This window comes from Melospiza georgiana, chromosome 16, assembly GCF_028018845.1.
Source record: "Melospiza georgiana isolate bMelGeo1 chromosome 16, bMelGeo1.pri, whole genome shotgun sequence".
Taxonomy (NCBI): domain Eukaryota; kingdom Metazoa; phylum Chordata; class Aves; order Passeriformes; family Passerellidae; genus Melospiza; species Melospiza georgiana.
Window position 1 is genome coordinate 6,838,844 of NC_080445.1, and position 12,163 is coordinate 6,851,006.

General features: G+C 46.8%; 1 protein-coding gene across 1 annotated transcript; it reads right to left on the reverse strand.

Annotated features, from left to right (window-relative positions):
• Positions 1-978: 978 nt before the first annotated feature.
• On the reverse strand, positions 979-10,487 carry BRI3 (brain protein I3). The gene is made up of 3 exons (XM_058035771.1): positions 10,270-10,487; positions 8,659-8,773; positions 979-1,367 (listed from the first exon to the last, which is right to left on the reverse strand). Exons 1-3 carry the CDS (start codon positions 10,436-10,438, stop codon positions 1,235-1,237), a joined length of 417 nt encoding a protein of 138 aa, XP_057891754.1. The 5' UTR covers positions 10,439-10,487; the 3' UTR covers positions 979-1,234.
• Between the last annotated feature and the right edge of the window lie 1,676 nt (positions 10,488-12,163).

A 12,163-nucleotide genomic window follows, 5' to 3' on the forward strand; every position in this document is an offset into this window, starting at 1 on the left:
TAAAAACTTGTCAAACTTAGTCTGATAAAAGGTCATAATAAAGCAGTGCCATGTTTTCCTCTCAAATGCCAATATAAAAATCTGCCTTTGAAGTTCCTCCGTTACTGTAGCCTACCCAAAAAAAAAAAAAAAAACAGCTTAAAGTTGAAAATTTTTAGTTAAGGAGCTGAGCAAAGGCCTCAGTGCTGGCACAGTGCAGCAGCTGAGTTAAGTGAAACTGAGCTTTTAAACTTCAGCCAGAGCAGAATCCTTACTCTAAACCATTCCATTTTACACATGCACATTTCCTGCAGCATCCCCTGGCTCATTCCTTTGGTGGTGCCTACTCCTACTACTATAAACAGGGAATTCAAGTCATGTGAAATGCCTTTCAGTTGCTTAATATCAAAAAATAGTATATGAGCATGTGCTGGCTGCTCTGACCCTGCCTTTCAAGTTCAAGGCCGAGGACAGTTTGCCAGAGCACCCTGCATAACCACCCCCATCCCCTCTGAATCAGCAGCTTTCCAGAGGGGTACCCCCACCTGAGCCCATCTTCTACAGCACAGCACAGGCAACTCAGCCCAGCCTGTCTGAGCTTGCAATAATTCAGCACCAGAATTCAACAATCTAAGATGCAAAAGCCTTTACTCAGGGCAGCTCACGGTTGGCAGTGTCCCAGGCTCTTCCTGCTGCTGTCTGTGAACCAACTCCAGCCCCTGCATGAAGCACAACCCTCACTAATTAAAACAGGACTCTGATTGTGTTTTAATACTTGTGCCTGCAGTGGGGGAGAGGAGCAGTTGCCATAGAGGTAACATGCACAGCACTTACAACACTTCCCTCAAATACCTGATGGCCTAAACATGTACACTCTCAAACATCATTTATCATCAGCACAAGGATTCTGGCAAATACCCTTTGTTGTAGCTAGGATTACTACTCTGCTTTCAGACTACACCAAACTGTCAGTAACATATTTAATAATCCAGCCACAAGTTGAGGATTGCAAAAGGAAAAGCAGTTTTATTTAGTTTTCAACAGGTGCCACTAAACATGGAAAACAAGTCAGGTTTTCATGTTTTGCAATGCACATGCTCATAAAAGATTAGGTTTAAATTACATGCAAGAGACTAAATTCCTTCACACTTTACAAAACAGGTCTGAAGCAAATAAAATGATTGTACATGACATTTACATTAGAAAGAGTATGCTAACAGTTGTAGCTTCAGTAAGCACGTCCACATTCAGCCCCTCAGCCAAAAGCTGCCCCACAGTTGGGGCATCTTCTCTGCCTCAGTGCAAGGCAGAACAGAATCCCAATTGGAAAGAATACAATGGCACACAAAACACCAAGACAGGTGAAGGTGTCCTCCAACACGCCAACCCTGCAAAAAGGGAAAACAGACTCAGTCAAAGGACACTCAACAAGTTTGCCTTCAAACCACCACTCAGTGCTTTGGCAGTCACGAGAAACCACACCATTTTATAGAGCAAGATAAAGTACAAGGTTTGGAGTTTGTTCCTGGTTTTTACTTCTCAAAACTGATCTCTCTTTACAACTGCAGAGGAACTAATTATTGATGTCACATGTCTCCAGCTGACTCCCAGCTCCATGACCACACAGAAATTTGGTTTCAGCACAGTCCTATGACAGCAGAAATTTACCTCCATTTCAATCCCTGACTCCTTTCTGAAGTGCTGTATCTGAGCATCCCCCAAAATGAAGACAGACAGTAAACCAGAGAATTCAGACTTTAGAAATTTGTGCAGTTACATAAATAGTCACAATCTGGAGTTTAGCAAAACACTGGAACAAGATGTATCCTCCTGGTACAGTGCAAGTCAAGGCAAACAGAGCTGAGTGACCCTGAAGTGCAGGCTGTGAGCAGGGTGCCAAGGCCAACAAGCTGCTGTTCCCTGGGAGCAGTCGGGGACAAGCTCTGGGATGTGTAAATAGAGCGAAGGAAGGAAGGCACAGGCTCAAGAGACCATTTCCTTACAGCAACTGCCTGAACCTCTGCAACCTGATTAACCCTGGGAACCCTTCCCCTCCCCTCAGCCACCATCAGCAGCCAGAGGCTTTTCCAAGAGTTCTCGATATTCTGCCGCTTACACAAGTTCATATTCCCCTTAAGCTTTCCCTCACTTTAATGCACTTTATTTCTGTTTGCAGAGATAGAAGTTAACTCTGTGTGTGGTATAAAATAAAGGAACTGTCAGGTTACCATTGATCCCAGCAGTAGCTCTATCATTTCATGTCCTCAGATAACATCCTTTTAAGGCAACTAAAAAACACAGACCAAGTTCATATCACCACATAGATGTGAGTCTCAGCACAAAGTGTCCCACAGCTCAGAGCTGGGCAGCCTGTGCTGGACATTGTGGCTATTTTCACAAACTCAGCATAACATGAGCCATGGGGAGAGAACAGGAGGCTCTCCTGAAGGGCCGTGGAGCCTTGGAGAGAGAACAGCAGTACCTGCACTACTGAAACTCACTGAACAAAATGTGGCTCAGCTCTGGCAAAAAGGGCCACATCTGAAGTCCTGAGGAGTGTATCTTGAAGCAGAACACTTCTGCAGAGCTCCTCTCTCACTGTTCTAATCTCTCTGGGCACAGAGATATCCATTTCAATATTCAAGTAATCTTGCATTGTTGTGGCAAAACAAAGTGCCTGCCCTGAGAACTGGACTCAGGAAGAGCCATCTCCTGGAACACTGCTATTGGAGCTGGAATGCAAAGAAATTCAGGACTGTTGGGAACACACCAGTAACAGAAACAGGAGCAAAAAGGACACTGCAGTGTCCAGCCAGAACCATCAGGTCTGGATGAAGCAGCTGAATTTGGCAATTTGCACTTGGGACGTGCAGGAAATGCTGACCAGCCTCAGACCAAACAGAAACCAGCAGCACAAGCTCAGGGGGTGAGGCCTCTGCTTCTCCCCAGGTTAACCCAGTAACACACTGGATGTATGGAGAGGCTCAGACACACTCTTGAGCTTTCTGAGTAATTCAAGATTCAGTTTTCACACTGCAGATCTACCCAAGACAGGCAAAGCCCCTTTTCCAGGCATTTCAATGACATCACAAATAACATTATTTGGAAACTGCACACAGCACATTACAGCTGTTGTATTTCCTGCCCTGCTGTTACACTAATGCCTTCTTTTCCTTTCACACACACTGAGCAGTTCCCTCCTGCAGGCACCCAACTCCTGCTTCATTGCTGTTTTGAAATCCTCTCCTTGTCTCCTAATAATTCCATATTCAGTTCCTGCCCTGACACCTCCATTTGTGACAAGTAAGCCAGTGTGCTCAGTTAAGAGTATAAGCAGTCTATTGATGTGACCTTAAAGAATAAACACACCAATCAAACACAGAGGGATCAATGGGGTACTGCTGGTCAGCCCCAGCAGTGATGGGCACAGCCCAACCCCTTCCAATCAACCTCCTCTAAATCAGCTTGCAGGGCCCAAGTCCACTGGTCAGCACAGGTCCTTGACACTTTAAATAGAATTTCTTTTAAACTCCCTTCCTCCTAAACAGAGTTACTCACAAGTGTTCAGTGGTAGTGCAAACTACAACTAAAAATTTAAAAATTGCCATTCATATTCAACACCAGGCCAGCAGCAGAGCAAGGCAGCTGCAGGGACACCCAGCAGAGCTGTGCCTGCCTGACCCCACACCACACCTGATGTTTCTGAGCTCCTATCATGTCTAACAGTGTGATTACAGCATTAGCCACACAAACACTTCTTGGCTTCTGCTGATTTATGTCAGCACCTAATTTTAGATGAACACTTACCCAACCACTGCTTAGCCAGTTACTAAATTTAAAAAGAAAAAAAATACTTTTTATAAGGGAGATTATGGATATTTTTTGCTTGTATATCTCACCCGAGATGAGGAGCAATTAGAGATTCCATATTCAAACTGTGGATTCACCAACATAACCAAACATAAATTTTCTTCTACAGCATAAACCACATAAAAGCTGATTATAACTGCACCACTCCCACTCTAAAAATAAAGTGGAAAGGTTTATTTATACTGCAAGCAGCATCTTGCATTTAAGCTATGACTGCAGCTGCCAACTCCATACAGTAAGGTCAATTATGCCCACTGACAAGTACTTGAAACCAAGTTGTTTTTCAGATAACCCCTTTTTTCAAAGTAACTCTCACATTAAGATCTTAAGTCAAATGCTCAGGATGAGAGGGCTGATAATGAGATCTGTGAACACAGCAGTGGTCTGATTAAACACATGCAATTTTAGACTTATCACTACATCACAGTATTCAAATGTGGGCTTATCAGCATTTTTTAGACCTTACAGATACATTCAAAGGGTCACCCCAGGTAATCAGAGACAGGCTGATTGTACCACAAGCTCTGCAAGACATGAAAAGAAACTGGACTGAAGAAAACTGCTAGCTATCCTGCACAAAGATCACTGACCAACCATCTGGAGCTCTCAAATCATATCCCATTTTCTGCCACAGAGGCTGGTTGAGTTTCAAAGTTTAGATTTGAATGGGAACATCAGACCAGGGACAAGCATGGACTATAGCAGCTACACTCTAAATCTAAAGAATATTTACATGAAGTTTAAAGAAACAACTATAGAAAGTCTGTATCCTGAACAGCCTTTTATCAAAGCCAACACATCATTAGTGGGTGAAATAAGGGAAGTCCAGAAGGCTGACATTTGGAAGGACTTGATCATCTAAGTGCAATTTTTCTAGAGTCTATTTCCTCAGGAGATGCGTGTAATTGACAAAAACAAAATTTCAACTGAAACCTGAGAAGTTACAGCTTTATCAAGTAAAAAAAAAACCCAATAAATTAAAAAAAAAAACCCCACCACAACAACAAAACAGCACCTGTGGCAGGGAGAATGCTGGAAGACATCTCAGAATAAATACAATTTTAATTAAACTTGTTTCATCTCCCAGTTCAGGAAGAAGCTTCAGTGTTGGCATAATCTGAGACCCACTACACTGCTGGTCCAGCAGATGCACTGTAGCTGTCACAAGTGAAAGCTGCAGCAGTGTGAGGTCCCTTCCCTTGCTCTTTCTCCCAGCTGAACAAAAAAACAATAATAAAAACCCAACAGGGCCCACAACAGGCTCTCCCCCAGGTTTTGAGGGAACTGGCTTTTGCAGTCATCAGATCAAGCAAATGTTTTTGCAGTTTTTAAAAGGAGCTTTCTTCTGTTAAATAACAGGAAAGCAAACATTCCTCAACAGTTAGTTATTGCCAACAACAAAAGACAGAGAAAAAGAAAATGAAAGTGGCCACAAGTAAAGCAGCCAGGCTGCATTCTCCAAGCTAAAAGGATAATTCCACAGCAGGATATCTAAAGGCAGTGCCTGGAATGACTCAACATACTCAGGAACATAAAATAGTTTAAAAGCAGGACTTGGCCAAACCTTAAATGTCAACTAGAAGCCATAAAGCTGACAAGATTGAGCAACTCAGTTTAATTCCCTGTACATCAGGGCTGGGAGGAGAACACACATTGAGAAAACAGAATACAACCACCAAAGCCATTCTGAGAGTGCAGGGAAGGATGGAGCACATTAAACCTGGGGTCTGTAACTAAAAAGCAACACTGACCAGTGATGAATGAGCTCAACGTGAGGAACAGCTCTAAGCAAGAGCCCAGAGAGTCATCCCTCAGATGGCAGCAGTGCTTCAGAGGGAGAAGGGCAGGAATGCAATTACCAGTCACCACAGGCATATTACCAACTTCAGAGAGCTACTGCTGGAGAAACTTTGTACTTTTTATGACTAAATACCATAAAAAAGCCTAAAGATGGACTGTACTGGAGCCAGCTTATTAACTGCAAGAGCACTCGTGACTGCAGTAAAACAGACACCAATTCAAATAAGAAACCAGTACTGCATATTTCTCCTCAAGACCACATATTTTAAGCTGGAAATAGTTTTGATTTCAATCAGCACCACAAACACATGCCATAGGGCAACAGACTGCTTTGTATTCCTGATGGCAGAAATCCTTTCTATGGCCTTTAGGTTCCTCCATGAATTACATCATCCCACAGCCACACACAAGGCTCCTCTTGGTGATCTAAAGCACATGGACATCTCTAACATCCATGCACCATCAAATCAGGAAAGTAACAGGACAACTGACCTGGTGCTGTCATCTCATTGCAGGGATTCCATACTGCTGTCTCCCTATCACAAAAGTTCCACACCTTCTGGTGTTTCTTGTGGTCATCTCCTCAGAGCACTGACTCTTTCTTCTCCACACAGCAGCCACTGACTCCAGTTCCCTTCTCACCCAGCCACCCCACTCTTTTATAGCACTCTGCTTCTCATTGCTTACAGCTGTGTCCTGTTAAAGTCAGGCCTGCTCCTAATCTTTGATAACTGGCCCAGCTGCAACTCCTTAGGGGTAAGATTGCTTTGTACACTATCTTTGTTTTCTTATATACTACCCCCCTACAACCTGGCAGTTTGTTAACAAAGTTTTTTATGTACCATTAATAGCTTTTACTATTTCTCAATGCCCCTTCAACATCTTTTCTGTTCAGGGCAGTATTCAGAGTGTAGCTGCACATTGCATTCATCATAAAATAGGTTTCCAGGACATGAAAGTAAACTAGAACTGTGTTTAAGGTCTTGAGAAGTCAAAGAGGACTGAGATTTTTCTCAATCAGGACAATTAGGAACTAACATTGTAATAGGGCAAAGGAGACTGACACACCATGACTAGATACAGTTACTCATCCTTGGGATTCCCTGATCCAGAATATTTCACAGTCCTCCTCACAATTTATTTTTTTCAAAGCCTAAAACAGAAACTAAGGATCCAACAGTAAACTAGGATTTTGTAGAGAGTTTTTTGCTTTAGAAAAGAGTCCACAATGGGTACTTCCAGCTGAGCACAGCTGATGACTTAAGAAAGCTACTCAAGTGAGATCAGTTAAAAACAACAACAGACTGCTCATTTTCAAAAATTCAGCCAAAGTTATATAATATATGTGCAAATGATTGTTTAAAAAGTCTTTCCTGGACCATCCCAGGAGCCTCAAGCTTGTCTGAGTTCAGCAAGTGTTTGGACAACTCTCAGGCTCACAGTGGGATTCCTGGAGTGTCCTGTGCAGGGCCAGCAGTTGAACTAGATGATCCTGATGGGTCCCTCCCAACTCAGCATATTCTATGGACTTCCAGAAAAAGAAAAAATTATAGTAACAAGAGCCTACCCATTTTAAGCTATTTCCAAGAGCAGTTCCCCAGTGAAATGCTTTGAGCTATCATAGGGTCAGGGCCAGGAAACCTGTGTGTATAAATACCCTGCCTGCCTCTCTCCAAGCCATGCACATCTGCCGGTCTCCTGGCTGAGCTACAGCATCAGCATGTTGATGCAATCACTCAGGTGGCAGGATCTACCACATCCTCTGAACAGCTCAGCACTTGCTTTCCCCCAGTGTAAAACACACACCTCCTAGATCAATAGCTCTAGCTGGTACAGGTTTTTCAGCCTTAACTAGTGCCATTTCAACAGGCACCTGTTTTTACATAACACCACAGGATGCTTCTTATTTGAATCCACCTTTGAAGGCAGGTACTGACTCTCAGACAAACAGCAACTTTACCACTTGGGTTACAGCCTCTGCCATATGACCTCCTCTGTCACACTCCTCACACACCAAACTGGAATCCCTTCAGCTACTCAGGCAGGTTCCCTGCACCTTCTGAAAGGCAAGGAAGGGCTCAGACCTGCAGAGGATCAAGTGCCTCCTTGCAAGGGTAACTCCTGTACACTTTACCAGAGGGGATGAGCCTGCATTTGAGTCACAGCTGTGCCTGAGCTGCACCAGCAGCAATCCCTCTGCCCTCAGCCATGGCCAATATCCCAGGAAGAGAAGAACTGGGAAGTGAAAGGGACTACAGCTGACTTAGAGCACTAGTGAGCAAACTGAGTGCCTCCTTCCTTTTTTATGGCTGTGATCTCCAAGGGGGAAGTTGTTCTCTTGCTGCAACTCCATGTAACAGCTGACCACTTTTTTCTGGTTTTCACCACTGCAGCAGACTGACATTTTTGGTCTGGTCTATCAATTTCTCTGCTCTTCTGCAGTTAAAGGACTTTTAGAGACCTTTTAAAGCTTTAAGCCACCAATGTTTTCAGCCAATACTGACAATCACTCTGCCTGGTTTTGCGAAGTTTGGACTGGGAATGGAACACACACCACAACAGCAGAAGTTCTTCCACAGTACTGCCAGAAAACCAGAAGTGACTATGATCAAAGATTACAAAGTTTCACAATAAAATCATACTACTCACCATCACCAGGCATAAACACATCAGAAAGGACTTCCTGTCACGCTTTCCCCCAAGAACTGACCTGTTACATCTGTTACTGAAGTGCCATTTTGTTAAAAGTATCACTTACAGATCTTCCTCCATCTTAAAGAACAAACTCATGTTTGAAGTGTCTTGCATTATTTATAGCCCATGTCACAGCCCACCAGGACAAGCTCACACCACACAAACCAAAGCATTCCACTCCTGGATCTCAGTGCCTTTTCAGTTAATTGTAATACACACAAAGAAAGGCTATTGAAAACCAAGGAACCATATGGATACCTCTATCTTGAATAACAAAACCCAAGACTGATTTTAATTCCTCAAGAGCCATTTTACCTGCAGGCAGGACAGCCACCAACGACTACCACAGAGGTGGTGGTGGCAGGCTGTTGGATGATGGTGTACGTGCTCGAGTAGTTTGGCTGTGATGTCGGTGGAGGAACAGCATACCCTAAAATAAGAAAAAACCCTCAATCACCACACAGAAGGCACACAGAACAATGATAATTTACAAGTATGACAACAAAACATGGAAAACAATAAACAGGAATGCAGTCTTGATTAAGCACTTTAGAAAAAATCAGAACTGGAACACCTGGCACATCTAATAACAAAGCCACTTCATAAACCCAAGTATCAATTTAACCATCCCAAAAGGACACTGAGCTAATAATTAACTTCAAGATTTTGTTTCAGTGCTGCTGAGCACCCAGGAAAAACTGTTTAAACAATGACCATGGCTTTCCCTTTGGATGTTATATATCAAGAAAGTCCCACTCCAGCAGACAAACGATTTGAAACAGAATAAATGTTCCTCTAGTTTCAAGCTTTAATTCCATATACTAAGTTTCTATCTGGAAAGCAAGGTAGGAGTGATAGCAGGCAAGTAGAAAGAGAGCATAGGAAAAAACCCAATTTTCAGAAAGTCCATGTTGTTAGCAAAAGAATCAGTAATGTTCATGGCTGTAGATAGAAGACAGAAGGCTTTAAATGCTTTATTAAAAACTTTAAATTATATCTTTAAAAAGCTTTTGAAATGGATGGTTAGATGCACGCAGTGTAACAAAGGCACAATTTGCCCAGTTATAATCCATTTTGAGCTCATTTCCCAAGTTCTCAGACTTTCTTCAATCAAGTTATCGATGTATGAAGTCTGGCAACCCCACTGTTCAAACTGAAAATAACCACTAATACCTTATTACAGGAAAACAAGCTTTACGTTATCAACAGGAAAATCAATCTATAGCCTCAGGGCTCGGCTCAAAGACTGGGGTCTGTGTCTGCTGTGTAACTTCTATTACTTTTGAAGCACTTCTCTTTCCTGAGAGGCTACTTCTTTCTCAGGCAGATGTTAGTATTAACTGTTAATGAAAGTACTGCATCTACTCACAGGCCTAAGTCTCTCCCAGACTACTGAAGTGTATCAGAAAAACCAAACATTAACCAGAGTACAGCGGAGAGCAGGCAAAGAACAAGTTTGGGGTCTGTTTCAGTGCCAAGCACAGCTGTGGCTCTGCCTTTACACCGAGGCAGAAAAGCCGCGCGTGTGAGGAATGCCCGCGATCCCAGCCGGGATTTTGGGGAGAGCACAACACAAACACCTCAGGGGCCCCGAGGGAAGGAGGGCAAAGGGAGACGGCGCTTTAGAACACCAGGATCCCAGCGCACCCGCCCCCTCCGGGCGGGGGAGCCGCGGCAGCCCAGCGCCTGCCGGTGCCGGGGGAGCCGCACGCGGGGCGGCCCGCAGCTCCCCGCTCCCGCGGGCCGGCCCAGCCCGGCTCCCGAGCCCGCGGCCCCGGGGCACCCCCGCCCGGTCCCGGGAGCTGAGGGCTCTCCACAGCCGCCCCCCGCCCCAGCCAGGGGGCAGCGGGGCGCTCGGGCGCCCGCTCCGCACACCGGGGACCCCCCGCCCGCAGCCCCCCGGAGTCGGCGCCGCCCGTGACCCACCTGGGGCGGCCGCGGCGCCCGGGTAGGAGTACGGCGGGGGCGGCTGGAAGCCGGGCTGCGGGGCGGGGATGGCGCCGTAGTTGCCGTGCCCGTAGTCGTAGCCCGGCGCGCCCGGCGCGGCGGGGCTGTAGGCGGGGGGCCGCTCCTGCAGCAGCGGTTTGCTGTCCATGCTGGGCCGGCGCTGCCTCGTCCCGCGGGGCCGACCAGGAAGCGGCGCCGGGCCCGGCGCGCGCCGGCCGCCCCGCCCCGCCCGAGGGCGCCGGAGCTCGGGGGCGGCGGCGGCGGCGTGAGGGGCCCGCGGCGGGGGGAGGGGACGGCGGCGGCCCCTCCCCAGCGGCGCGCGCGGAGCGGCGGCCCCGGTGCTGCGCTCGCGGCCGGTCACGAGGCCGCCGCGCCCCACGTGACGCCGCTCCCCGAGCGGCGCGCGGCGGCTCCGGCGGGCGGCGCAGGGAACCTTAAAGGCCTTAAAGGGGCCGCGCCCCGCCGGGACCGGCACCGGCACCGACTGACCCGCACCGGCACCGACTGACCCGCAGCACTGTGCCCCGGGCAGCGGGGCCATGAGCACGCTGCCCTAGCTGGGGGTACCGGGTTCCCTGCGCTCGGACACCGAGAGCAGCCGGCAGTGCCCGAGGCTCCGCTCAGCCCCCGCTCAGCACCGCTCCCGCCCGTGCGCTCTCCCAGCCCCCGATCCCCAGCCCTGTGCCCCGGGTGACCCTGGCCCGGATCAGCCACAGGGCCCCTCCAACCCGAGCCGTTCTGTGAAACGCCGTCCCTGGGCTGGGGACGGGGAGGATGGGGTTGGTTATCGCAGTGACTTCTGCAAACTCTCACATCGCCACTGCGAAGAGCCGCACATGAGCGTGAACGGGAGAAGAGCTCCGGGATGGAGAAAACTCTCATGGTTCAAAGAAACACTAAAGTTAAGAAACAAACACTACAGGAAGGAAGAGGAAAGCAAAGGATGCTGCAGCCTCCTGTAGTGCAAACTACAGGAATGAATTCAACAACACTTTCACCAGATTCATCTGCTTTCTGAAACCCACGGTCCTAATGTGGAAGCATTTCCAGCACCAGGAAATGCTCCATAAATTCTTCTGCCATCTAGTTCCCATGGAAAACAACTAAAATCTTGTTTCTGCTAATAGTGGCCACAGGATGGAGTACACATCAATTGTATCAGTCACAACCACTGAAAATCTTGCAAAGCAAATTTTTTAAGATCTAAACTGTATTTAGTCTGATAAATATGTTTTGCTACAACGATCAAAACACTACTAGAGAGCAAAAATTTTGCGTTGAGGTAGGCCCCAGTTTGTGCAAAGGACCAAACCACCGCAGTGAGTCAAATGTCTTGGGAGCTCAGCAGGAAACAACCCAGACTGGATGGCTTTGCTTCACACAGGAATCATTCTAGAGAATTTCATGGGTGCATCAACCCTCCAAACCACAACTCTCTGCACACCAAAACCATCTGAACCCACAGCCCACAGGACTAGAGCAAGGCAGACATATTCTCCTTAACCAGCAACTAGAAACTCCTCAGGCAAGACTCACAAGAGATCAGCCAGCTCCCTTTGAGAGAGGTCTGCAATGCTTTTTCAGCTCCTGTACCGGCCTGCAAGACATATGAAGGTCTGGGATAGTTTTGGTTCAGATATTTGGATGGACAGGCCTGGAAAGTCCTTGCCTATCTTGTTAGATTTTCTGCCTCACTTCAAAATGAAATAGCATCTGATGGCAAAAGCTGGGATGTACAAACAAGCAGTTTGAAAGGGAGGTTATTGCTTGTAGCAGGGCAAGTGGGTGATATCCTGCAATAAATGTTAAGCAGCACCTTTGGTGATGCCCAGAGAGGGAGGATTGTTACTGTGCTCCTGCTGCACTGCCATAG